The 24,661-nt window shown below is 45.0% G+C and overlaps 2 protein-coding genes across 4 annotated transcripts in view; one reads left to right on the plus strand and one right to left on the minus strand.

The window, feature by feature from the left end:
• Positions 1 to 24,661, plus strand: part of LOC147620091 (GATA transcription factor 28-like) — a 64,654-nt gene that overhangs the window by 33,364 nt on the left and 6,629 nt on the right. The window lies entirely within an intron of this gene.
• Positions 1,696 to 3,451, minus strand: LOC147620092 (uncharacterized). The gene is made up of 3 exons (XM_086772755.1): positions 2,646 to 3,451; positions 2,315 to 2,461; positions 1,696 to 1,762 (listed from the first exon to the last, which is right to left on the minus strand). The coding sequence occupies exons 1-3, from the start codon at positions 3,257 to 3,259 to the stop codon at positions 1,696 to 1,698; spliced, it is 828 nt and encodes a 275-aa protein (XP_086628881.1). The 5' UTR covers positions 3,260 to 3,451.

Genomic DNA, 24,661 nt, shown 5'->3' on the forward strand with positions numbered 1-24,661 from the left:
GAGGATTCGGGTAGTGGCTGCCGCTTCTCGGAAGTGGCATATTGACCCCGACCCTGCTGACGTGCTCCCGGATTGGCGCATATGGGCATATGCAGCGCGCCCCTTGGCCCGGCTACAGTGGGACCCCGGGGAGTACGAGTGGCATGATCCTTATGCATCCCTTGAGGCCACAGAGATCACCTTTTTCCAGTATACTGTTCGGCTGGGACGGCACATTTTGACGGCGAGGAGGACGGTTTCTCCAGCGGCAGCGGGGCATTGGCGATTGCAGGGACTATCACAGGAGTTCCTGGAGGATTTCTGGGCTCGGCTCTGGGCTAGTTGACAGGCCCGCAGGATCTCGGCTTTTCAGTGGCTGGTCGCCCACAGGGGCTCAGCAGTTGGCACTTGGCTTGTTTACAGCGGTCTTCCGGTGGCCTGCGTCCGATGCGGCCACCCTATGGAGACACAGAGACATTGCCTTTGGGACTGCCCTCAGGCACAGCAGATTTGGCTGCGGATGCTGCGTATTCTGGCCCCCCTCTCTCCAGAGGGTATGTTTACGTGGGGTGCCGTTGCTTGGTCGACTTCGTCAGGGCCTGCTATGGGCTATGAGATGGAGCAGGGCAGTCAGGCCATCAGATTTATTAGGGGCCAGCCTCGCCTGGTTCCGGCATCGGATTTCTCGTCCGCCAGCTGGACACAGGAGAGGGATTTACGATGGGAGCTCCTCAGCAGCCTCACCATCTGGTTCACCTGGAGGGCCCGGTGCTTTACGGCCTTTGAGGGGAGATTAGAGCCACCAGCAGAGACTGTTCGGGGGATTTGGCAGGAGTTGATCCACACCCTGCGAGGACAGTACGACCGCATCCGGGGAGACTCGGATGAGGCGATCTTACGGCGCCAGACCTTTCACACCACTTGGCGCTGCGGCCCTTTCTACACCCTACACACGGGATCCCCCCGTTGGCACTACAGGCCACCTGTTTGGCTCTTCCCCCCCCCTATTGTATGATTTAGCCGCTCAGTTCTTTAGACTGATGCTTGTATTTTGCAGCACCTAGGGAGAGTCTCCCGGGCTGCCATGATGTATTCACTGCTCTTCTCTCTGTTAGGAGCAGGAGAGATCTCTTTTGTAGCCCTACGGGCGTTTTCTACATAACTAATGAAAGGATCTTTTCTCGAAAAAAAAAAAAAAGTCCTTCCAAGAGATCCCAGGGGAAAACAACAACAACCAAAGAGAAAGAAAAGAAAAATATATATATTTATAAAGAAATGTAAATAAAGAAAACAACTGCAAAAAGTTTCACCTCCTGGTGACATACTCCCCTCTTGAAAGAAGCAAGCGACCTCGATAGCAAGTTCACATGCAAACGGATGACACAAGACGATCACAAGATTCCCCAGGTGATTAGTGTCCTCGCATGTATCTCCTGCCAACAGATGACACGAGGCGATGATTGGAATTCCCCACTACCATTTGTGTCATCGCAGGTTCAAGCCTTTCAAATACATGTTTCCGGATGCAACATAGGGCGATAGCACGTGTCCCCGCACTATTAGTGTCACAACACGTATAATCATTCATTGAAGTGTAACAAATACAACTTCAAAGCACTGAAAGTTCATTCATTGATTAAGTCATTGACAACAAATGTCAAAACTGTACATTGCCAAACATATAATACAAATGTACAGGTCATTCAAAATTCAGGTTCAAAAAGCAGAAATAACTGGGACAGACTCTCCTTTCAGCTTCACATCCAGAACATGAGTCTTGTCTCTATGTACAATTGTGATTTTCTTGTTGAAAGCATCCAACACTGCATGTTTCCTATGACACCATGGAATTCCCAACAGGACATCACATCCTTCCAAGGGCATGATAAGAAACTCGTCTGTGTCGACATAACTCTGTATATGCATGCGAAGTTTGCCAAGTATAGGAGTGATAGGAACTGAATGCCCAGGGCATGCCAAATCAGCGTGTCCAACTAGTCCCATCTCTTCAGCACGAATTCCCAACTTGGCTGCCAATGCTGGTGAAATAAAGTTGGCTCGAGCACCAGGGTCAAAGAAAATCAGCACTGTAGCATCTCTGATTTTATCCCATGCTCTGCACAATTCTGTCGCATCATCACATGGCTGGTCACCAACCATGTCAGGTATCAATCCTGCACTCGGCATTGTCTTCTTCTTGGGTGGCCCTTGTTTATCCTCTGCATCTTTTGCTGGCTGTTGTGGACATTTTGCAGCCATATGCCCTTTTTGTTCACAGATGAAACATTTCCCAGCTTGCATCAATGCCTTTCTCTCTTCAAAAATCTTGCCATACAGTGGCCTCTTCTGTCCTTTGCCTTGAGGTTCCTTCTTCACTGTGCTCTTGAAACCACCTAAACCTCCCTGAAGCAGTGCATTAGCCATGTTTGCATTCTCAATTAGTTGAGTCATGTTGGAAACATTGGTCTTAATACAGTAGTCCCTGATCTCTTTGGGCAAACCACAGTAGTACTTCTCTATTTGCTCTGACAATGGCACTGTCCTGTAGGAAGTTATTGGCAAGAGTGCATCCCAAAACTTCTTATTATACTCTTCCAAATTTACAGTTGGCTGCATCAAGTTTGTGCCATGCTGTCATAACATCCACTTCAAAAGTATTTGTAAACCAGGCAAAAGAGATCTGCTGCTTAAACTGAACCCATGTAGTAGGTGCTTGTCCTTGCATCAACAGTGAGGTCCACCACTGCAATGCATTAGCTTTCAAGAAAGTAGCAGCCTTCCGCACCTTAGAAGACTCTGTAAAGTTACCCCCAGTGTATGCTGCATCAAACTGCTGAATAAAAGTCAGCGCTTTCAATTTTTCCTGCATCCCACTGAAAGTCTCAAACTTCACTGCTTGACCACCTTCTTTGTAATCCTTTTGCTTACTGCTCTTGGGGGTCAAGTAATCATAGACTGGCGGTTGTAAGAATGGTAAATCCTTCTGCACTTTCTCTGCACCAGTCCTTGCTGCCCTTTGTCCACTAGGCTGAGAAAATTCAGCCACATTAACAGGTGCTGCAGGCATCAAAACTGGACTGAAATGTGTCTGAAGTCCAGGCTGCACACCTATGTTGGCATAAAGAGGGTTCACAAATTCTGTAGGCATCAGTCTTGGTGACCCTCTTGGCATCAAACCTAGCAAAGCTGTGGGCAGTCTAGCCATGGCCTGGAAAATAGACCCACCACCAAAATAACCAGGTTGGGCAGCAACCAAAGGAGGAATGGTCGGCAGAACCATTTGTGCATTACTGCCCTGACCATTAACTACCTAATCCTGTACCTGTGTAACATGCTGCACTGGATCAGCTGCCACTGCTGGTGTCTGCTCTACATGCTGTGGCATCCTTGGCACTTGTTCCTGTGCCCTCTCTACTGCATGCTGAGATGATTCAGCCTGGGAATCCCCTGTCCTTGACTGCAAGTATCTCTTCATCCTGGGATTCTTCACCAGTTGTTCAAAGGTACCAACGATGCTCAGTGTGTGGGAGAAACAGGAATTAGGGTTAGGTTAATTCATGTGTGTGAGACATACACAGAGAGAACAAGGGAGAGAGAGAGAGAGAGTTGTGGGGATAAGTCAACTCATCAATAGCATGAGTGTGTGACTCCCCTATCACACATGTATATTGCACTAGTACACATAGTGCACTTAGTACATTAAAAGTACTAAGTGTACTATGTACTATAACTTATGGGCTTGTACACACTATAAGGGTGGGCATTATGCCTTTACCCCAACAACCTCCCACTTAAAGGCAAAGTGCCCTTAAATGAAGGAAAAGAAAAATCAGCATGTACATGATAATATACAAGGCCATATCAAGGCTGAAAATGGCCTCATTCAATGCCCATCAAGTGTCTGCAATGAGCAAACCGCTCCGGAGGCAAACTCTTTGTCAACAGATCAGCTGGGTTGTCATCTGTATGAATCTTAACAAGCTGAATTTGCTTGTTCTCTATCACCTCTCTGATGAAGTGATACTTCACATCCACATGCTTCGTCTTTGCATGAAAGACAGGGTTCTTTGCCAACTGGATGGCACTCTGACTGTCACAATGCAACAGTAGAATATCCCCTGTATAACCCAAATCAACCACTAACCGAGATAGCCATAATGCCTCCTTGCAAGCCTCTGTGGCTGCAATATACTCGGCCTCTGTAGTAGATAAGGCAGTGCACTTCTGCATCCTGGATATCCATGACACAGCACCTCCTGTGAATGTAAACACATAACCGGTAGTAGACTTCCGGTTATCTGGATGACCGGCATAATCCGAATCCGTGTAACCATGCACTAATGCATCCTGTTTGCCAAAGCAAATGCACATATCCTGTGTGCCCTTCAGGTATCTCATGACACCTTTCACTGCTTCCCAATGCTTCTTGCCAGGGTTGGCCATGTATCTAGAAACCACTCCCACTGCAAATGCAATGTCCGGCCTAGTAGCAACCATGGCATACATGAGACTGCCACAAGCTGAAACATACGGAATCTTGGCCATATCAGCCCTGTCTCTATCTGACTGTGGGTTGTCCATAGCACTGAGTTTCACATATGGAGGCAAAGGAGTACTAGTCTTCTTCCCCCCGTCCATATTGAACCTCTGCAAGACTTTGCCAATGTATTCCTTCTGAGACAAATACAACACATGCTGATTTCTGTCCCGAAGTATCCGCGTACCCAAAATGTGATTTGCATCACCCAAATCCTTCATATCAAAGGTTTGATGCAGCCTCTGCTTCAAGGCATCCATCTCCTTACGAGATTTTCCGGCAATCAACATATCATCAACATACAAGATGAGGATCAATAGACTGCCATCCAAAGCTTTCTTGGTGTACAAGCAGTGATCTATGTCACTTCTCCTGAATTTCTGAGATTTCATGAATGTATCAAATTTATGATACCATTCCCTTGGTGCCTGTTTGAGCCCATAAAGACTCTTTTTCAGCTTGCATACAAGCTTCTCCTTTCCACTCACTGCATAACCCTCTGGCTGCTGCATACATATCTCCTCATGGAGATCACCGTGAAGAAAAGCAATCTTCACATCCATCTGAATCAAGTCCAGATCATCATGTGTAACCAAAGCTAACACAGCTCTAAGTGTGGTCATTTTGACCACTGGAGAGAAGATCTCAAAGTCCACACCATATTCCTGCTTGAAGCCCTTAGCCACTAACCTGGCTTTGTATCTTGGCTTTGCATCTGGTGCAACTTTGAGCCTGTATACCCACTTGCATGGCAAAACCTTCTTGCCTGCAGGCAAATGCACCAACTTCCAAGTTCCATTTTTATGCAGAGAATCCATCTCTGACTTCATGGCACGCTCCCATAGAGCTTTGTCTGCCCTCTGTAAAGCCTCCTTATAACATGAGGGCTCCCCACAGTCAGTGAGCATCAAGTAGTCAACCCCTGGAACAAACCTGTCAGGGGCTCTGGAGGGTCTAGTGGACCTCCGTACCCAATGACCATCATTTGCAGGTTGCTGTCCAGCCTGCATATCACCCATTGGTGGCTCCTGTTCCATGCCATAAGGCTGAAAAATCATGCCCGGTATCTCCTCTAACTGTGGTATATCCATAGGGATATCTTCTGCCATATCTGGCTGTTCATTTGGACCATTTTCAGCACCATTTAAGGGCTGGTTTTCCTGCTGTAATGGCTGATTTACAGCCCTTTGTTGTTGTCCATGATGTCCATCGTCATCAAAGATGACTCTGCCAGGCTCCTGTTGCCTTGCAGGCTCCTTATACATGCATGTTTCATCAAAAATGACATCATTGCTGCGTATAATCTTTCTATTCATGGGATCCCAAAGTCTATACCCCATTTCACCTCTGTCACCATATCCTAGGAATATGCATTTGTGAGACTTAGGATCAAGTTTGGTGCGCATTTCCTTGTGTATGTGCACGTACGCAACGCAACCAAACACTCTCAAGTGCTTGTATGACGGAGGCTTCCCTGTCCATACTTCCTCTGGCACTTTCCCACCAAGCCTTGTGTTAGGTGACCTGTTTATAAGGTGAACGGCTGTCATAACAGCTTTAGCCCAAAAACCATGAGGTAATGCAGCATGTGACAACATAGAACGGACCTTCTCCTGTATGGTCCTGTTCATCCTCTCTGCTGTCCCGTTTTGTGGAGGATCATAAGGAGTAGAGAGCTCCCTCTTGATGCCTTTAGCATCACAAAAGTCCTGAAACTGTTTGGACATATACTCTCCACCATTGTCGGAACGCAAAGCCTTCAGTGTTTTGCAAGTTTGATTCTCAACAAGAGCAACAAACTTCTCAAACACTGAGAATGTATCACTCTTCAAACGAAGAGGATAAACCCACACCTTACGTGTGGCATCATCAATAAAAGACACACAGTATTTTGCCCCTCCCAAAGAAAGCTGAGGCATCTCACATACATCTGTATGCACAAGCTCTAACTGAGCATCTTTCTGTCCAAGAGCTTTCTTGTGGGGGCACTGTAGTTGCCTACCATATATACAATGCTCACAAAACTGAAAACTTGAAAACTTTAGAGAAGGCAAGTAACCCAAACGAGACAATTGCTCCATTCCTTTGACACTCATGTGTCCCAACCGGCTATGCCACATAGAGATTTCCGGCAGCTCGGTTGCATTTACATTAGCATGGTGACAAACACCTGCATGTATGAAGTAAAGAGTGTCCACCTTAGAGCCTCTGGCAACAACCAGTGAGCCCTTACTAATTTTCCACTTTCCACTACCAAATGTGGTAATATAATCAGCATCATCAAGCTGTCCAGTAGAAAGCAGATTTTTCTTGATCTCAGGCACATGCCTGACATCATGGAGCATAAGCTGTGAGCCATCTGAAAACACAAGCCTCACATCACCTCTGCCAAGAATCTTGCATGCATGGTTATCACCCAAATAAACCACTCCTTCATTGCCAGCAGTATACCTGACAAACAAGTCTCTGCAACCTGTGACATGAAAGGAGGCACCTGAATCAATGATCCATGAGTGCATACCATGACCACCTGTAAGAAGTGAATGGGCATCAAGTGAAGAAGTAAATAGGACCTCATCCTCACTGCCACCTGCATGTGACACATTGATTTCTTCAATCTTGACTCCACTTTTGCCCTTTGGCTTTACATCTTTGGCTTCATCTTTCTCTTTGTCTTTGCCTTTTCCCTTTTCCTTTTGATCATTTTTCCATTTGTAGCATTGCTTTTTAATGTGTCCCTTCTTGCCACAATAATGGCATTCCAAATCCTTTTTGGAGCGAGACTTGCTCCTTCCCCTTTCTTGGCTTTTCCCCCTTTGCTGGGATCTCCCACGTGCATTCATTGCATTGGACTTTCCAACAGAGTTGTTTTTCCTGTTCATCTCTTCTTGAAGAAGAGCACCCTCAACATCTGCATATGACAGCATAGCATGCGAATTGCTAGTGGCTGTCCTGAATGTGTCCCAACTCTCTGGCAAAGTGCATAACAAAAAAGTGGCTTTGAACTCATCGTCCATTGCCAACTTTTGATTAATGACCTGGCTGACAATACCATTAAACTCATTTAGATGGGCTGTCATAGACGCCCCTTCCTTCATCTAAAGACCTATGAGTTTCTTCAACCAATACACTTTGCTTGAGGCACTTTGTTGGGCATACAAGTCCTGCAATCTCTGCCACATTCCCCAAGCTGTCTTCTCTTCACGAATGCTGAAAAGTAATGAGTCTGACACAGACAACATGATAGTAGATCTTGCCAGCTCATCCATATCTTCCCACTCTTCAGCAGTAAGAGAAGCGGGCATCACACCCTTTTCTTTGATAGGCTTGTGCTGCTTTTTCTGGAGCAACACATTGTAGCACTGGGTTTGCCAAATATCATAATTATGCGAGCCTTCAAGCTTCTTGATGTGAAGCAATGAAGAGCTCTCACCTGTGGTTGCCATAGCAATATGCAACCTGTCGATGCCTGACTCCCTGCAAAAATGTGCAAACACTGCACCAAAAGCACACAAAGTGCTCACAGTTTTTCTCCCAAGCTTTATCTCCCACTGCGGAAGCACAAATGCAACTTTTCTCCCACTTTATGTGATGAAATCAGCAAAATCTGGTTGCTGCAGATTTTGGACAGCACCTTAAATGTGCTCTATTGCCCTTCCAAAGTACTGTACAACAGTACTAAGTGCTCACCTGTAATGTACCAAACCTGTACCGGCAAGTACAGCAGCTGAAATTGAACCTTTTGGTCACTCAAAACAGTGTACAGCCATGCCAAAACATGCACAAAGCTGTGCCAAATCTGTACCAGCAGGTACAATAGCAATAAATGCTCTCCTGGCTGTCCAAATGAGTGAAAATCAGACTTTTACAGTCCCGAACACTGCATACAACAGTTCCGAACAGAAATTGGGCAAAAGCCCCTTGACTGCAAGCTGATTTTTGAGGATTCAAGGCATAAATGTCTTGCCTGCTGCTTTGCCAAGCTCAACAAGCATACAAACTTGAAAAGCCCCTTGATTTAAGATCAATTTCTGATCATACATGGTACATTGACGCACATGAAGGCATCCAGAGTGTTCACGATGCTTCCCCCTGGCCACATATACATCAAATACATGAAAGCCCCTTGATTTACAGGCACATTGAGTGCTTGTAAGGCATCAACACATTATCCACAGCATCAAATGCGATTGCCTGCATGCAAATCAACCAAATCGGCACAAAAGCCCCTTGATTTGCACTGCAATTTGCTGCAATTTTGCCCAAATGTGCGATTTCTCACATCATACAGCATGTATGAGTGCTTAATTGCACAATTACATCAAAAGCCCCAAATTTCGACATCCAATTTCCTGCAAATTGATCCTGATTGTGACCAATGTCACCCAATTTTGCCAATTTTGCTCAAAAATTGAGCAATTCGGCACCTGTACCTGCTCAATTGATGATTGTACTTGCTCAATTGCAAGTCCCCAAAAAAAAATTGAAGCAAGATACCTTGTAATTTCTGATTTTTTTTTGGTTGCAGGAAAGGGTCTGTTGTATTTGGTGCTGCTGCAGAAATCTGATGCTCTGTAATAGGACGTCTCGAGCTGTACACCAAATGTGGGCATCACCACTACAGCCTCTTCTTCTACAGCATTCCATTGAAGCACGAGGCTAACGAGTCCATAGGTTAAGATCACCCACTGCAGTCCAACACCTACAGTTACGTGAGCGAGAGAAGGTAGGTGAGGCGGCCACGCAGCTTGCTCCGCTTCTTCACGATCACGCGGTGGGTGTTGACAAGGCGGAAGCACCTCTCCTCCATGTGCTCGCACAGGTACAAGTAACGCGAGTTGCTAGATGCTTGCTCACGATGGCGCTGCTTGCTTGTATCTGGTCGCTGCTGCGAGCGCTGCTGCCAGTGGCGCCGCCCGCCAGAGCTAAACGGCTTTCGCTACGTAGAGCTATATGCGTTGCTCACGCTTAGCAGCCAGCTACCCAACGCTTCTTCGCTCCACGCTCAGATGCAGAAGTGGCTGCCCGCCACCCTTCCGCCCACCTGATTGCTGTCTAGTAGTTCGCTTCTGGCCTCTTCACACACAGGCTAATGGAGAGTCGAGCTGCTGCCTGCCTGCTTCAGAGATTCGAAGGACACCTGCTCTGATACCAGTTGTGTGGGAGAAACAGGAATTAGGGTTAGGTTAATTCATGTGTGTGAGACATACACAGAGAGAACAAGGGAGAGAGAGAGAGAGAGTTGTGGGGATAAGTCAACTCATCAATAGCATGAGTGTGTGACTCCCCTATCCAAGAGATCCCGAGGGAAAACAACAGCAACCAAAGAGAAAGAAAAGAAAAATATATATATTTATAAAGAAATGTAAATAAAGAAAACAACTGCAAAAAGTTTCACCTCCTGGTGACATGAGCCCTTGGACGAGGGTGAAGTCATGCGTGAGATAGAAATCAATAATGATTACTATGAGGAGGTCGCAGAGATTGCGCTAGAGTTTTATGTTTTATAGAATAACACGCCCGTACCAGTGTTCCAAACCACAGTACAATGGAAAGGCAAAGACATAAACTCAACTTTGAGAAGGGGGCCACTACAATGTTTTGGTTGTGGTGGACCTCACTGAATAGCAGACTGTCCTAATAAGAGTGTGGTTCATGCGCACCAAGCTCAGCCAATGGCAGCATAGCCTAATGACATGCCAACACTTGTGTTAAGTGTGGGATTGATCATTTGATTAAAGATTGTCCATATCGTGCTAGTGGCTTTGCTTCTACTTCTAACCATGCTACTATTAGGACCATAAGTGTGCAACCGGGTAACATCACGCCACTAAATGTCCTGACACGAGCACAAGCAAAACAAGGGGACAAAGGGAAAAACCCAGTAGGTGTTACAACCTCTAAAACTGGGAGACGGAGAAGAGTGAACAAAGTAGTCAAAGGTGACACCATGGTCACAATCCAGGATGGATCCAAAGAAGATACGATTGACACCGAATCCACCCAATCAACCCAATCAAAGGAAGGGAGCGACCAAGCGCCGAAACCAAATGAGAATACCCAAGAAACACAAAAGGAGAGACCAGCAACCCCTAAGGGGATTGGTGAATATCCAAACGCTGAAGAAGAGATAAGGAAGCTTGAAGAAGCTAGGAGTGGCAATGAATTCACGAAGCCAAATCAAGGGCTAACAGGGTCAGGGATACAATGTATCCAAGATATGAGCTGATAAGAGAAAGGAAATTGGATGTGCCTACTCCAATTCCAAAAGCATCCGAAGGAAGGACTCACACAGTGACCTCATGGCAAGCATGTTTGAGGAAGCAGAGCAAGACTTTTCCATTCATTCATTCCCTAGGGGTGAATATGAGACAAACACATGGAAGGAGCCCTCATTTGCCAGGGAGCCAAGAGACATAGGCAGTCTCGCAGCCGTACTGTCTACCACCGTCCAAATGCCATTGGGACCCTTGTTACGCAATACACCAGCATTGTGGGCAAACATAAAGGATTGGATAGATGGAAGATTAAACTGTCTATGGCAGAGGAGACCTAGTCACCTTTAGTTGAGAAAGACCTAAAGCATGCAGAGGTGAAAACTCCCAAATTCCTCAAAATACTGGTCAACCAATTAGGCCGATATTATGAGAGTGATGACATAAATGCTACAGTCCCAATCCATCATAATGGATACCAAGCATTGGCTATCTTGGATGGAGGAGCGGGAGTGAGCATCATTACGAAGTGATGTTGGGAAAATTGGGGTAAACTAGATTTGGAAAGAGCAGATCTAATTGTCAAAATGGCAGACGGAGCATCTTCAAGACCTATGGGGCTGTTGAAAAACGTAAGACTTAAGCTCTTTTCGTTCCGCTATCGTCATACATTTGTTGTGATGGACTTTTTGCGCCAACCGGATTCATACGACATCATCTTGGGCAGATCTTTCATGAGGAAATCCAATTGGTGCATGACTGGGTATTAGACCACGTGTATGTTCGAAAGGACTCGCAAATGCTAAAAATTGATCTACAAACGTGGAAGGCACATCCAATGGAAGGGCAATTGTTTCACCATGGAGCGAACCACGTTCTTACAAGTCTGCCAACCAATGGTAGAGAGTTCAAGAGAAGAGGAAGAGGCTGCAATGTATGCGTCGCTTCCACCTCCAGATTTCAGTGAAAACTGGATGCATGTGCTTGCCACTATAGATGTGTTGCAACCCAGAGGAACCCAATAAGGCTCTAGTTGAAGTCAAGCGTGAGGCTAGAAAGGCAATGGCTCAAACAAAAAATGAGGATGAAGATAAACTAGACCTACTCTTAGTACCGGACCATTTCAAAACATACACCATTGACGAACGGAAGGTGGTCCAGTTGATGGCTAAAAGGGTAAAGAAAGATGGTCTATCCACGTCATACGATGGTCCAGTTGAAGTTAAGGAAATTAATATTGTAGAGCCAGGGGAGGAACCCCAACATGTCTACATTGCTAAAGACTTAACTGCAGCTGAGGAAGAAGAGCTAATATCTCTTCTCAAAGATTTCAAGGATTGCTTTGCGTGGAAATACACAGAGATGAAAGGTGTACCGCCTGAAGTAGTATAACACACGATTCCGATCATGCAAGCATCAAGACCATCCAAGCAGAAGGCATACCTGATGAACCCAAAATATGCAGCAATCGTAAAAGAGGAAATTGACAAACTCATCGCTACAGATTTTATCTATGATATTGAGTTCACAGATTGGCTCTCACCAATTGTGATTGTGCCGAAGAAGAACGGGAAATTGAGAGTCTGTGTTGATCTCAAAAAGGTCAATGCAGCCACTAGGAAAGACCACTACCCATTGCATATACCGAACATGTGTTGGAACGGGTAGCAGGTAAAGAAGCTTATAGCTTCTTAGACGGGTTTTCAGACTATAATCAGGTGTTCATAGCACCAGATGACCAGCATAAAACAACCTTTAATACGATGTAGGGAACACATGCTTATGAGGTTATGCCTTTTGGCCTCACCAATGCCCCCACAACTTTCCAATGGTTGATGTGCACAGCCTTCAAGGACTACTTGCAAAAGTGGCTGGATGTATTCATTGATGATTAGTGTGCACACTCTTGCTGGACTGAACATTTGGCTTGCTTAAGGAAGGTATTTGAGAGTTGTTGATTGTATCGTATATCTTTAAATCCTTTGAAATGCCAATTCTAGGTCAAACATGGTGTAATCTTAGGACACATTGTGTCTAAAAACGGTATTTCCACATATGAGAGCAAGGTAAAACTAATCTTGGAATTACCCCCACCCACCAACTACAAAGGTGTATAGAGGTTTATGAGCCACGTTAGGAATTATCGTCGTTTCATCATTTTCTATGCTGAAATCGTCAGACCATTGTATAGACTACTCATCGTCTTTGAATGGACTGAGGAATGCCAAGAAGCATACAATAAGTTGAAGAAAGCACTAGCCAGTGCATCCATCCCGAGACCATCGAACTGGGATCTTATATTCCATGTGCACATCGATGCATCAAACTTCGCAATAGGTTGTGTATTAGCACAACCTAGGCAATTCAAATTGGATTACCCAGTGTGCTTTGCCAGTCGTCAACTAAAGGATGCAGAGATAAATTACACTACCATAGAGCGTGAAGGATTGGCCATGGTTTATGCTGTAAAGAAATATCAACATTACTTACTGGCCAACAAATTTGTATTCTTTGTGGACCATCAGGCCCTATTATATTTGGTGAACAAGCCTTGCACCATGGGGAGAATCACACGATAGTTACTTTCTCTTGGAATTCGACTTTACGGTCACAGTAAGAAAAAGGACACAACATGTGTTGGTTGACCATATGTCTAGAATTCCGAATGGAGAACCTGCAACTGGTGTGGATGATGACCTTCCAGATGCTTGTCTGTTCAAATTGGACATGGTGCCTGAGTGGAGTGAGGAAATATCTGACTATCTGGCTCATGGTTTTGTGCAAGAACGACCCTTGAACAAGGACAAAATGCGTCGGCTTATTAAGTTGGCCGCAAATTATAAATTAATTACTAGAGAATTATATAAGCTAGGCAAGGATGATCTCCTTAGAAGATGTGCGCGAGAAGATGAATTTGTCACAATACTAGAGGAAGCACACTCAAGAATAGCCGGAGGACACTTTGCTGCAGAAGTTACAGCTTGCAAAGTGCTCCAAGCAGGACTATGGTGGCCGATATTATTTAGGGTTGCCATAGAGTTTGTGAAAAGATGTGAGGAGTGTCAAAGATTTGCTATTCCACAACAAAGAGACAGGATGACACTCACCCTTGTGATTGTAAGACAACCACTTTGAGAAGTGGGGGATTGATTTTGTTGGACGTCTAGCAATGCACCCGTTGCAAGCAAGATATGTGATCGTAGCCACAGACTATTTCACAAAATGTGCAGACGTAAGAGCCTCTAAGCGAGCTGATGCATGCACCACGGCCAAGTTCTTATACGAACATATCATTTCGAGATTTGGCTGTCCACTTGAACTAGTCAGTGACTGGGATTCACATTTTATTAATGAGGTGATTGAACACTTACTTGCTGGATTTCTTGTAGTCCATCAAAAATCATTACCTTATTATGCACAAGCAAATGGTCAAGCAGAGAGTACAAATAAGATTCTATGTGCTATCTTTACTAAAACATTAGAAGCCAGTCGAACGGACTGGGAATATAAGCTGACTGCAGCACTTTGGGCGTATCGTATATCCTATAAGTAGCGACGGGATATACTCCCTTCCGTCTAGCTTATGGTGTTAATGCGGTGATGCTTATGGAATACTTAGTTCCAAGCCTACGAATTGCAGTACAAGAAAGACTTACAAAAAATGCATTAGCTGAGAGATTGATTGATTTAGAGAAACTTGACGAAACCCGGCTAATTGCATCACATGGGCTTATGGTTGAGAAATTACGGAGGAAGCGTTGGTTTGACCATAACTTGAAACAAACGGAACTTGAAACGGGGAACCTCGTCCTCGTGCATGGTGTCAGAAGCACTAAGAAAAATAAACTTAAATACAGAGGGTTAGGACCTTTTAGAGTGCCCGAAATCACCTCTCAAGGGTTGGTCCGAGTTGAAACCATCGAGGGAGTGCAAATGGAAGGATACATCAATGGGAGCAAACTCAAAAAGTATTATGGACCACTGACCCAAGAGATGCTCACACAAGAGCATTTACTAAAACAAAAGAAAGAGTTGGCCAAAGAAAAAAGCAAACAAGCTCAAAAAGAAGCCAAGGCAAGGGAAGCCAAGGCAAGGGAAGCCAAGACCAAATTGAGACTCCAGGAGAGAATATTGCATGTGAACATGGCTTCACTCACACTTCTTGATGAGGATGACTTGGACATTGAGCCGGCACGTCTCAGTGTAAATGTCTCTAAAAAAGAGAGTCATGCAAAGAGCATTGCATTAATTGATACGGGATCAAGTCATAACTTGATCTCTTATGAAACATGGGTAGCTCTAGACAAACGTCACCTAGAAGCCACAAATGCACAAGTCCGAAGTGTGCATTTATCAACTACAAATGGTGTGGGATTTTTAAATGTTAATATTTCTAAAGAAATAATCCCTTGGCGGGAAAAATGTTTGTTATGCCTGCAGGATCCATGGAAGAAGAGATGATTCTTGGGCGATTCTGGATTTGCGCCAGTAATTGTCATATCCAATGGGAAGAAAGAATAGCACAACTAAATGATGGCAAGGATACCATTATTGTGCCATTATGGAGCTCCTTAAACAAGGAAAAACAGGCAATGGTAAGTGACATGGAACCACCAATGCCACAGAAAGCAGAGGTCGTACCAGAAAAGGCATCCACGTCGCAACCTCACCCCCATACGAGAACACCACAGAAACAGCAGCAAAAGTATCGAGTACGTCAACAAGGGGTCTCGAAAACCCAACTTAAAGCACAAGGATACTATGATACAAATAAGGTCTCATGGGGATTAAAGCCAAAAGGGCAAACTATAGACATGGGACCAAGAAAGCTAACCAAAGACAGAAAGCAGTATTCCAGTTAGAACCGCAATCCTCAAGGTATTCAAAAGCAATGGGTTCAAAGGATTTACTAGCTGCACAAGTGTCACGTGCATCCCGCATTTGGATGCCACGTAGACATATCTGAACAAGAAGGTGTAGGACTTGGGATGGAAAACTGGTCCCATGTGAGCCCAGTCCGGGACGAGTTAGCCAGGGTTCCACTCCATTCGTTCGAGGTCAGATGTGCATTGTCTTGCACATGAAACAGTGTCGGTCCACGCTGTGAGTCTCCCTCTAGAATGATGTCAGTTGCTCTGTGGCCAGATGCCAGTCAGCTGTGTAGGTTGCATGTAGAAGGAGGCATCCATTAGGGCTACCCCAGAAAGGGGTATTATACCCCATGTTTGGGCAGGGGGTAGTCCTTATGCCACCCCAAGGGGCCCATGGCCCTTGAACACGAGCCGAGGAGGGGCTGGGCAGGCTGTCAGCCAGCCCAAGAGGGCTTGGCCACGCAGTCGACTTGCCTTGGGCCAGCCCAGCCAGTCGGCTAGCCCATAGGGCAGCCAGAACTGCAGGCGGCCAGAGCCCAGAAGGCTTCCCAGCAACCTGCTCAAAGTGGCCAGGCAGTTTAGGTGTGAACACATGATTTATTGGCATTTAATGCTACTTTAAACAGGTCGTGGGGCTTATTTCAGCAAACCGACCTGGATAAAACCAGCTGACCAGCATCTACTTGGGGTATAAATACCCAGCTCATAAATCAGTCCTATCTATCTCATATTTCACCAAGTGCTGAAGCCAATCAAGGGGCCAGGACAGCCAAGGGGAAGCTAACGCAAGGGTGAAGGATTGAAGGTCAAGGGCAGAGGATTCTCCTTAGCCAAGAAGGTTCAGGTTCAGTCTTTTATTTCAGATTTGCATCATTCTAATAAAAGCAAATACACCATCCATGGTGGGGGCCCTACAGAGGGTATTCGGGACCCAATACTGTGTCCTCTTCTCCCTCTCCTTCCATTTCCTAGATTCCAGATCCTCTACACAGGGACCCTCTCGAAGGGTCACGAGCGCAGCCGAGTTTGATGCTTGAGTTGCTGATGCGTGCATTGCAGATCCGACAACATGAAGGCGAAGCCATGCGACGCGTGGAACATGAGCGATACCTTGCGGCTTTGGACGCAAGATTAAACAATGTTTCCTTGAAACCATCTCAAGGCAAACAGCAACCTTTCTCCTTGCATAGCTATACAAGGGTTAGTGAATATCAAAAACACTTAATAGTAAATAGCAAAAGCACCAACTTTGCAAACTCAAAGTATACTTAGCTTTTCTTTGCCAGGTTGGTCATGAAGCCAAAAGAAATATCTCGTCACCATATCCTTAAGATATCCTGAGATATATCTCCATATAGCTTGCTTGTAAGCTTGATAATATAATCCACAATATCCATATGGAAAGAGTGCTAAATGTGTGCGCATAAAGCCAATTCCATACTTCCAAGATAAAATTTTGTGAATTCATAAATCCTTAGATCAACAAGCTGTCTACTGCTCATGCTCATGCTCTTGCTCTTGCTTCATAGGCTATGAAGTGGTTGGCCATGCTTAATAGCAATGATGGTAAGTGTGGTCCCCACTTGAGATCTTTTCTCTTCCTTATTGATAGAAGGAAGCCTCCGCTTCCAAGAAAGCCTATGCTCTGATACCGATGTAACTTGCGGCGGTGCCCGGGGGACTAGGGCCTTTGACACACTTATTGATACCATCAATGCATATTAAAACACTCAAACATGGCCATAGCCTTAACACATCCATCATCACTTTGCATAAAACATAAAGCTGGACAAATCATCCACAAATGCTGAAAATGGAGCTTGCACATGTGACACCACATAGAGGCCGGAATGGGCGGAACCCCCCCCCCCCTCCTTGGAGTATTTTATTACCCAAGGAGAATAATATCATGTACAAGCTTTGAGGGCCTTACTCTCCCCACGGGAGATGCCGGATTATCCATATACAAATGCCATAACATAGCCCAACACGAGGCTACCAAGCCAGAACATAGGCAGTAGAAATGTTGAGCCAACAACATAATCCATATACCTCCGTGTGGGTACTGATTCTTCCCCAAAAACCACGGGTCTTCATGCAATAGAGCTGGTACAGCAAGTACAACTCTCCATTCAGCCGGTACAGCAGGTACAATGGTTGGTACAGCCGGTACGATGGTTGGTACATTAGGTACGGTGGCTGGTACAACAGGTACGGTGGTTGGTACAACAAGTACAAGTACAATGGCTAGAAATCATAATAAATGATTAAATACCCTTGCCTTCAGTATTTCTTCGCGATGGAAGCCTCCAAAACAGTCCCCAACAGCCGGTATTCTTCATGGGCAGCCTTCAAGAGAGAGAGAAAGAGAGTAGCCATCATTAGGGCAGCCTGTAACGGTGGTATAGGCTAGTGTGCAACAAGAGAGCCTCTATTAATGAAGAGAGAGGACTCCAATTTATAGATTTGGGCCATACATGAGCTAAAATGGCAAGAGAAGGCTACAATGACAAGTGGAGAGCCACACAATAGCTGAAGTGACAAGTGTGAAGCCACTTGTCTCGCTTTGATCTACTTTCTAACAAGTGTCAGGTCACTTGTCTCACTTTGGTCCACTTTCTTGCCACGTGTCCCAATCTAAGAGATGGGTCCTTCCATAAACTTTCTCTCTAAAAATATCCCAACTGGTAGACATTCTGTCATAGACACTTTGCCAACTCTTGGTATCTACTCAATTCCAGATGTAATGACGCGAACAGAATTTCCATCGGAGTCGGGCCAAAAATAGCAACTCTCCCAAATTTTAGGAGTGTGGTCCTTTGTATTCTAGGATAATCCCCCATTCCCAAAGCTTGTACTTTCCAAATATTTAGACATCCTAGAGTCCACCAGATCCCTTTCATAATACTGGAAAATGTCCAGGCTCTGGTGACAACTCGACCTTGTTGGTACGAGACTAGATGACATGAAGCACACGTAGGTGGATTCCGAGGAACTCTGTACACAGCGGGAACAGGCATTGGATGCCACAGGACCATGCCACTTTTTGATACGCGATGGTTGGCTTTTCTACAAAGGCCGACTAAGTGTCATGAAGTCGTTCAGGGCAGCTCTTCTCCATGATGGCCATGATGCCATTACTGGTTGTCGTAGGGGCATGAATTCGACTTTGGAGAAGTTGGAACGGCAATATTATTGGTCAAAGATGAGGCGAGATGTGTTTTTATATATACAACACTGATATATTTGTCAAAAGGTGAAAGCTCCTCGTGAGAAGAAAATCGGGTTGTTACAGCTCTTGCTAATTCCTGAGGGACCTTTCCAAGATATTTCAATGGATTTTATCACGAATCTACCTCCCAGTCCGGGTAAGCGTAATACTCAGTGCTTGAGTATAGTTGATAGATCTAGCAAATTTGTTATACTTATTCCATGCAGGGCCAATGTGACCGCCGAGGATGTTACCCATTTGTTCATTCAGCATTGGTACCCGATTGGCGGGATCCCTAGGACCATAGTGTCAGACCAAGATGCCAAGTTTACCAGTCATTTTTGGATGGCATTGTTTGATAACTTTGGTACTAAATTGAATTTTTCCAATGTATTTCACCCACAGACGAACGACCAGACAGAAATCTACAACCAGTTGGCCTTTGATGTGCTGAAGTATTATGTCCACGATCAGCAAGGTAAGTGGGAATCTTATTTACCTTTAGTTCAAGCTGTTTTGAATGATTCTTTTTCTTGAGCTATTGGTAGGACTCCATATGAGGCAGCGTTTGGGAGACCATTCCGGTCGCTATTGTCCAGAACCTCATCTTCAGTATCTGAAGCGAATAGATTGACGGAGTCTTACTAGGAGATTTTGGAGTCAGTAAAAGACAGGTTGGCTAAAGCGTAGGAGGCCTACACTTGACAGGCCAACAAAGACTGAAGGGATATGAAGTTTTCAGAAGGTGATTAGGTGTATCTTCGGATTATAAAGCAAAGGTTGAATCAAATGGGCAAGCGATGTCCAAAGTTGTCATTCTGGAGCTTCGGACCTTTTCCCATCCAGAGAAAGATTAAGGAGGTTTCAATGAAGTTGAAGCTACCTCCGAGTTGGACTATGCACGATGTGTTCCATGTCAGTTGGTTAAAACCATATGTAGGTCTGATCTCTTCAGAATTGAAAGATGAAGCGGAACCAGATATCATTGATGAAGCTGAAGTGATGGTTCTAGAACAAATCCTTTTGCACCGCTTCAAGCATGGCTCAAGCCGAAGACAAAGACAGTTCCTCACAAAGTTTCAGGACCGAGGGACCCACGAAGCGTTATAGCTTGACAAAGAGTTCTTCGACGACTATCCGGCGTTATTGACGGATTATTTGGAGGCTATGCAGCTTCCGTCAAGTTAAGCAGAAGGGGATGTCACGTGCATCCCGCACTTGGATGCCACGTAGACATATCTAAACAAGAAGGTGTAGGACCTGGGGTGGGAAACTGGTCCCATGTGAGCCCAATCCGGGACGAGTCAGCTAGGGTTTCACTCCATTCATCCGAGGTCAGGTGTGCATTGTCCTGCACATGCGTCCAAGGTCAGGTGTGCATTGTCCTGCACATGAAACAGTGCCAGTCCGCGCTGTGAGTCTCCCTCTAGAATGATGTCAGTTGCTCTGTGTGTTTGGTCTGTGGCCAGATGCCAGACAGTTGTGTAGGTTGCATGTAGAAGGGGCCATCCATTAGGCTACCCCAAAAAGGGGTATTATACCCCATGTTTGGGTAGGGGGTAGGCCTTAGGCCACACCAAGGGGCCCATGGCCCTTGCCCACCAGCCTAGGAGGTGCTGGGCAGGCTGTTGGCCAGCTCAAGAGGGCTTGGCTAGGCAGTCGACTTGCCTTGGGCCAACCCAGCCAGTCGGCTAGCCAATAGGGCGGCCAGAACTGCAGGTGGCCAGAGCCCAGAAAGCTGCCCAGCAGCCTGCGCAAAGTGGCCAGGCAGTTTAGGTGTGAACACATGATTTAAAAGCATTTAATGCTACTTTAAACAGGTCGTGGGGCTTATTTCAGCAAACCAACCTGGATAAAACCAGCCGACCAGCATCTAGTTGGGGTATAAATACCCAACGCATAAATCAATCCTATCTATCTCATATTTCACCAAGTGCCGAGGCCAATCAAGGGGCCAGGACAGCCAAGGAGAAGCTAATGCAAGGGTGAAGGATTGAAGGTCAAGGGTAGAGGATTCTCCTCAGCCAAGAAGGTTCAGGTTCAGTCTTTTATTTCAGATTTGCATCATTCTAATAAAAACAAATACACCATCTGTGGTGGGGGCCCTACAGAGGGTATTCCGGACCCAATACTATGTCCTCTTCTCCCTCCCTCTCTCTCTCTCTCTCTCTATTTTTTGCACATCTATATTCAGTTTTGTGCGTTATTCTCGTTGTGAACAGTGTGCTGATTTTTGAGCATTGAAGTTACCGATCTCCCCTGAAGCTTTTACATGTTACAACAGGGTTATTATCAAGGCAATACAGCAGTATGGGTATGCAAATTCAACCCAAGCTCCAATACTGCATGTACCTTCCGGAGAACTGGAAAGGACCATAAACAAAAACAGGACCAATTTCGATATAAACCAAGTGATACGATGGTACAAAGATTGGTTTGGAGAAAGAAGCTTGTTCAACCAAATGAACAGAGAAGTACGACATTGCCAATGTCATTCACCAAGGAGAACATGCTAAACAGAGTCGGGGAGAAGGGAAAGGAAGGTGTGCACTCACACGCACAAGAAACAAAACGGGTTCCATAGGACTCAGTGGATGCACTCTTCAATTGGATGGAAGGCAAAATGAGAAGCTCCCACTCTGAAGTGAAGCAGTTGAAACAACAAATTCCCACAAGTTTCAAAGTACCACATTGGTTTCTATGGCAATAAAAACAGAGAAGATTGCAAGAGGTATCCATTTCCCAGTAAATGGGTACGAGGTAAAAGAGTATCACTTTTATGCCGCGAAACATGTTCATTCCTTTCATGTGTATTCAGTTCTTCTCTGAATGCATAATTGGTGGCTTTGGGTGTTTGAGCATATAGGCAACCGTAAGGTATCGACAACTTGCACGCATTAAGGATCAATCAGCTTCATGTCGTGAACCAGTCCAGAAAGTTTCACGCCATGAACAATCTTAGTGCTTCATGCCGTGCAACATTTCAAAATGGTTCACATCGTGAACCGCCCTACCGCTTCACGCCGTGAAACGGTCATAAACCGTGGACAAATCGTGCGTTGACACGTGGTTTGCCCATTTAAGTTAGCCACCGAGACTGGGTAGAACATAAAAGCTTCTTTTTTCCTTTTTTGTGCATTTGCCTTGTCGTGCTCGCCTACTCTACATTCTTCGCTTGCACTCGTGATCGTCGCCATTGTCATTGCTTGCGATCTTGCTTCTAGGTAGGAGCTGGATCCCTTAACGTGGATTGTTTCTTTTCTTTTCTTTTCTTTTCTCATCATGAAAACAATCGAATACATTATTTCACTAAGTCAGGATATGAACATCATTTTGTTTCTGAGTTGCTATACCTTGTATATAGTCTACTTGAAAGATATGTGTATCTTCACACAATGGCAAGGATTCCCTAAAACTGTGAAAAAGCAGTCTGTTATTTCACGGAATTCGAACCAATACTTGGTAGGACTAACCACTGCAAGTAATCGCACTTTAATGTTATGAATACACATGCACTCTGAGTTTTACTCAAAAATATCATACATAAACTCTGACAGTACACGGATTCATTACCTAAACTTTCACGAGTTAAAGACCTACACCTAAACTTTCACATGTTAACACTCTCATGTCTTAATACTTTCACGTGTTAACACTTTCATGTCTTAAGCTCTTGCACCTGAACTTTCACGACTTAAGCTCTCACGTGTTAAGACTTTTCACGCATTAAAACTTTCACGTGTTAAGACCCACACCTGAACTTTCATGACTTAAGCTCTCACGTGCTAACACTACTCTCCGACCAACACTCATAAATCTGTTATTGCTTACCCCACTAACATACTTCTCATTGCGCGCGCGCGCGCGCACACACACACACACACACCCAATATATATATATATATATATATATATATATATATATATATATATATATATATATAAACTAAGGGGAGGACCATGAGCTCCTACCAGTAATTATGATTGACGCTCTTTCCAATGTTACAGATGGTCTCCTCCGTTACACTAGAAGCAGAAGTCGAGGAGACTCTAGCCGTGACCCAAACTAGTACCACAGGGTAACTCGTGGAATGGAAAAAGAGAGGATCTCGTAGCACCAAGTTCAGTTATCTTGGGCCATACGCACAGAGTTTCCAAGGATTAGTGATCAGCAAAGAAGTTTAAACACAACACGGGAAAATCACACTCTAGTACCACAGCCCTGAATGCTTACAAATACGGGAAGATCTAGAGGTCAAGCATAAGCTGGAGAAAGTGGGACTTGCAAGAATGGCCGAAAGTCCCTCGCACAATCAACACATACTTATGTGCAGAGTACCTAAGTCTTATGATAAAGCCACCAAGAGGGGAAGAGTCACAAAGGTAGATGGCACAACAGAACAGATCCTCATCTAGAAGAATTGATACGTGAGGCTCTGCAGCTATTGCCGCCGATGGAGATACATATTCACAGTATTGAGAAGCTGCCCATGGAAGAGATGCTCAAAAGGAGTTCTTACAACTCCAATGGAACAGAATATGACAATATACGTGATGAAGTCACTGAGAAAGCATGCAGAGCGATGTCGATGATAATGCAGGTTAAGCCAGTTGACAGATATAACAGGGTCCCACTCAACCGAATAGCCAAAGTGCATGAAGAAAAAGAAGAAGACTGGGCTTGGTATATCCATAGAGAGATGGAGAACTATTTAAAGTCACTAGGTGTGCAATCCTTACTTGCTAACCAAAGTACTCAGTCATGCAGCTGACCTCCCAACTCCCGAAAGCATGCCGGAAGAACAGGTACAACAAGCTGCAATGCCACTGGAACCACCAACCATCACTCCTGAAGAGTTGTAGGAAGGACAAGCACTCTTAAAGGAAACAAAGGAGATAATGCAGGAGATGAAGAAGGGACAACGTAAAAAGAGAGAAAAATGAGGGGCATAATACCAGCAGTTGCTGAGGAGTCCCAGCGCGCCTGGAAGCAAAACTAGCCAAAGACATCGCGTCATATCAGCAGGTGGTGGATCAACAGCCCAACACATACGACATTCAAGAACCTCTCCCCACTCCGTGATTTTGTTCTCTCAAATCCGCAAACTTCAATGGAGATTGGTGCAAAGAAGGTCCTAGAAGAAATTGTGTCAGAGAAGGCTGTTGAGAAAAGGAATGAAGAAGCGACATCTATACATCCAGAGGCTACGGAGGAAGGCCAAGTAGTCGAGAAAAGGAAGAGAGCTAACGAACCTCCAAGCCCAAGCAAGAGGCAAAGACTAGAAGATGAAGGTCCTGTCACAATAGATTCCTTTTTGCATAACATGGATGCGGACCGCTTCCTACAGGAAACAATGGAAGGTCTCGATAGCCTGATGTGATTGCCTCTCTGCGGATTAGAAGGGTCAACCTCTACAAGTGCTTCTATTTGGGAACAAGAACAAAGGGTTTGGCACTGTCATTTACTTACCACTCACTTGCTACATGACAGAAATGCAACCCTATGGAAGGAAGTGCTAGAAGCGTCAGACCAAGTACAAATGCTCAAGGAACAAATGGCTGCAGCTGACGCTACACATAGAGATGTCATACTCAAAGGTTTGAAGGCCGTAGAAGAACAACAGGCCAGATACCAGATGTTGGAAGGAAACAACCAAGTGCTCAGCAAAACCATAGTGCAAAGGATATGGCCGACTGTAGCAATTAATGCTACACGACTTGCTTAATGTGGTAAATGCTGGAATAATGATATTAATGCTGAAATATTGTGTATAAAATGCTAGAAAATATGAAAAAAATGTGGAATAATGCTGAATAATAATCTAATGCTTCTGCAATGATGTATGTG

Source organism: Cibotium barometz, chromosome 32 (genome assembly GCF_041138505.1).
Source record: "Cibotium barometz isolate CiBa-2024 chromosome 32, ASM4113850v1, whole genome shotgun sequence".
In the NCBI taxonomy this organism is placed as follows: domain Eukaryota; kingdom Viridiplantae; phylum Streptophyta; class Polypodiopsida; order Cyatheales; family Cibotiaceae; genus Cibotium; species Cibotium barometz.

Coding starts and splice junctions, on each gene's coding strand:
- LOC147620092 (XM_086772755.1), bottom strand. CDS start 3,259: ATGGTTCTGCCGACCATTCCTCCTTTGGTTGCTGCCCAACCTGGTTAT. Junction 2,462..2,645: donor CAGCAGATCTCTTTTGCCTG/GTTTACAAATAC, acceptor CAAAGAGATCAG/GGACTACTGTATTAAGACCA. Junction 1,763..2,314: donor AAAGGACAGAAGAGGCCACT/GTATGGCAAGAT, acceptor AATTGTACATAG/AGACAAGACTCATGTTCTGG.